The sequence below is a fragment of the Microchirus variegatus genome (genome assembly GCF_963457635.1).
Source record: "Microchirus variegatus genome assembly, chromosome: 22".
Classification (NCBI taxonomy): Eukaryota; Metazoa; Chordata; class Actinopteri; order Pleuronectiformes; family Soleidae; genus Microchirus; species Microchirus variegatus.
Genome location: NC_139823.1, coordinates 18319294 through 18322922, shown reverse-complemented (window position 1 = coordinate 18322922; position 3629 = coordinate 18319294). Strand labels below are relative to the sequence as shown.

At 39.1% G+C, this 3629-nt stretch overlaps 1 protein-coding gene across 1 annotated transcript in view; it reads right to left on the bottom strand.

The window, feature by feature from the left end:
- Positions 1 to 2061: 2061 nt before the first annotated feature.
- The window catches only part of pard3ba (par-3 family cell polarity regulator beta a), a gene marked incomplete at both ends in the record, with an annotated part of 184277 nt that continues 182709 nt past the window's right edge, over positions 2062 to 3629 (bottom strand). The window contains one exon of the mRNA XM_083908728.1: positions 2062 to 2133. Coding sequence (XP_083764854.1) covers positions 2062 to 2133 — 72 coding nt within the window. The remainder of the gene's footprint in view (positions 2134 to 3629) is intronic.

Here is a 3629-nt window from a genome sequence, read left to right as displayed (position 1 = left end):
AGTCAAGTCACGTGAATTCGGCTTTTGTTATATTTCATTCAGGTTCACGTCAGTGGCTTAAAGTGACCACACGAGGCAGCAGCAGACCAGCAGCTCCTGTGTCTCTGTGGCCTAAAAATTGCTGATTTTCTCTATGGGATCTGGTTTTTGGAGAAAAAGAGTTTCTAAAGTTATTTCTCTGCTTATAATATGTTTAGTTTATATTAATCTACACCTCTTTTATCTTAAAAATGCATTTGTTGTCATTAAAATGCCCTTTTTATGACCGGAAAATGGAGTTTCCAAACCGTTCACTCTCCCAACACCAAACGTCATAGAGAAAATCGACGATTTTACGTCACGCGACACAGGAGTTTGACGATTCACCGCTGCTTCTGTCCGCACGTTCAAATAAGTCAATAAGTCAAGTTACGTGAATTCGGCTTTTGTTATATTTCATTCAGGTTCACGTCAGTGGCACAAAACGACCACATGAGGCAGCAGCAGACCAGCAGCTCCTGTGTCTCTGTGGGCTAAAAATTGCTGATTTTCTCTATGGGATCTGGTTTTTGGAGAAAAAGAGTTTCTAAAGTTATTTTTCTGCTTAGAAAAGGTTATTATTATATTAATCTACACCTCTTTTATCTTAAAAATGTCTTTGTTGTCATTAAAATGTCCTTTTTTTGACCGTTCACTCTCCCAACACCAAACCTCATAGAGAAAATCGACGATTTTACGTCACACGACACAGGAGTTTGACGATTCACCGCCGCATCCGTCGTCGCGTTCAAATAAGTCAATAAGTCTAGTCACGTGAATTCGGCTTTTGTTATATTTCATTCAGGTTCACGTCAGTGACACAAAACGGCCACACGAGGCAGCAGCAGAACAGCAGCTCCTGTGTCTCCGTGGGCTTAAAATCGATGATTTTCTCTATGGGATCTGGTTTTAGGAGAAAAAGAGTTTCTAAAGTGATTTTTCTGCTTAGAAAAGGTTATTATTATATTAATCTACACCTCTTTTATCTTAATAATGCATTTGTTTTCATTAAAATGCCCTTTTTTGACCAGAAAATGGAGTTTCCAAACCGTTCATTCTCCCAACACCAAACCTCATAGAGAAAATCGACGATTTTACGCCACGCGACACAGGAGTTTGACGATTCACCGCCGAATCCGTCGTCGCGTTCAAATAAGTCAATAAGTCAAGTCCTGTGAATTCGGCTTTTGTTATATTTCATTCAGGTTCACGTCAGTGGCACAAACTGGCCACACGAGGCAGCAGCAGACCAGCAGCTCCTGTGTCTCCGTGGGCTTAAAATCGATGATTTTCTCTATGGGATCTGGTTTTAGGAGAAAAAGAGTTTCTAAAGTCATTTTTCTGCTTAGAAAAGGTTATTATTATATTAATCTACACCTCTTTTATCTTAAAAATGTCTTTGTTGCTGTTAAAATGCCCTTTTTTTGACCGTTCACTCTCCCAATACCAAACCTCATAGAGAAAATCGGCGATTTTACGTCACGCGACACAGGAGTTTGACGATTCACCGCCGCCTCCGTCGTCGCGTTCAAATAAGTAAATAAGTCAAGTTACGTGAATTCGGCTTTTGTTATATTTCATTCAGGTTCACGTCAGTGGCTCAAAGTGACCACACGAGGCAGCAGCAGACCAGCAGCTCCTGTGTCTCTGTGGGCTTAAAATAGATGATTTTCTCTATGGGATCTGGTTTTAGGAGAAAAAGAGTTTCTAAAGTTATTTTTGTGCTTAAAATTTTTTAAAATACTAGATTTCATTAAGTGGGATTGTGTTTTATTTAAATCCGCACATCCTTCGAGTGTGTGTGTGTGTGTGTGTGTGTGTGTGTGTGTGTGTGTGTGTGTGTGTGATCCTCTGCTCTTCAGAGAGCTGATCACTGCTGCTCCTGTGGATGAGTCGAGGCTCCCGAGGCAAACACTCCAGATTTAATTATAAGCTCCAAAGAGGATTAGTCTGTGCCATGAGTGTGTGTGTGTGTGTGTGTGTGAGACTGGAGGACACACACACACACACACATGCGTGGGGGTGGGGGGGGGGGGGGGTGTCTCACCTGGGGTAGTATCGGTCTATTTCTTCGTAGCGATGAGCCGGTCGAGATTCAGCCGCTCTCGCCGTAATCTGTGAGGAGACACGCGGCACAAAGACGGTAAAGAGTCAGGATTAGGGATTAAAAAAAGAGAAACAAGTAAAAAAAAGAGATTATAACAAAGCACTGAACCTCAGGTTAAATCTGCACAAACACTGGAATATTTAATCCACAATGTTTAGTGTTAGTGTGGATTAAATCTGAAAAAAACAGACGTTCAGGAAGCTGGGGAATAAAGGGAATGTCGGGAAAACGCGATTTAAAGAGATTAAAAATGATGTTTTAAAGATTTATGATGACAAAAATGTAGAAGAAAAGGATATTTTTCATGATGTGATAAGAGGTTGTTATTATTTACCGACAAATCAAAGAGAATTCAAGCACTTTCAATGACCCATGTCCATTTAGAGCAACTTTCAAGGATTTCAAGGACCCATGGGAACCCTGATCAGATGAGGGAAAAAATGTCCCTAAACATCAACTTCACTTCTTTCTCTTCTTTAAATGACCCGCGTCTATTTAGAGCAGTTTTCAAAAACTTTCAAGGGTCTCAAGGATTTCAAGGACCCGTTAGAACCCTGAAGAGCACATCAGATTTTCAATGACGCCTTTCTATTTAAGGCAATTATCCAGAACTTTTAAGGGCCTTGATATATATTTTTCTTCAAATTCACAAACTTTCAAGGATTTCAAGGATCTGCTGGATCCATGAAGGGCACCTTGTTCAAAATCCAAGCACTTTCAATGACTCATGTCTATTTGAGGATAAAATCATCCAAAACTTCCAAGGGTCTTGAAAAACATGTTTTCCACATTGATAAACTTTCAAGGATTTCAAGGACCCAGGTCTATTTGGGGAAACAATCATCCAAAACTTTCAAGGGTCTTGAATTTTTTTTTCAGATTCATAAACTTTCCAGGATTTCAAGGACCCATGGGAACCCTGATTTTACCTGACGTAGCTAAATATCAAGTTAACTTCTTTCTTGGACAAAATTCAAGCACTTTCAATGACCCATGTCAATTTAGAGCAATTTTCAAAAACTTTCAAGGGCATTGAGATTTTTTTTTCCAAATTCACAAACTTTCAAGGATTTCAAAGACCCATGGAAACAATGAAAGGCACCTCAGATGTGGGAGACATTTACCTAAAATATCAAGTTAACTTCTTTCTTGGACAAAATTCAAGCACTTTCAATGACCCGTGTCAATTTAGAGCATTTTTCAAAAACTTTCAAGGGTCTTGACATGTTTTTTCAGATTCAAAAACTTTCCAGGATTTCAAGGACACATGGGAACCCTGATTTAACCTGATGTAACTAAATATCAACTTAACTTCTTTCTTGGACTAAATTCAAGCACTTTCAAGGACCCATGTCAATTTAGAGCATTTTTCAAAAACTTTCAAGGGTCTTGACATGTTTTTTCAGATTCAAAAACTTTCCAGGATTTCAAGGACACATGGGAACCCTGATTTAACCCAATGTTCCTAAATATCAACTTAACTTATTTCTTGCACAAAATTCAA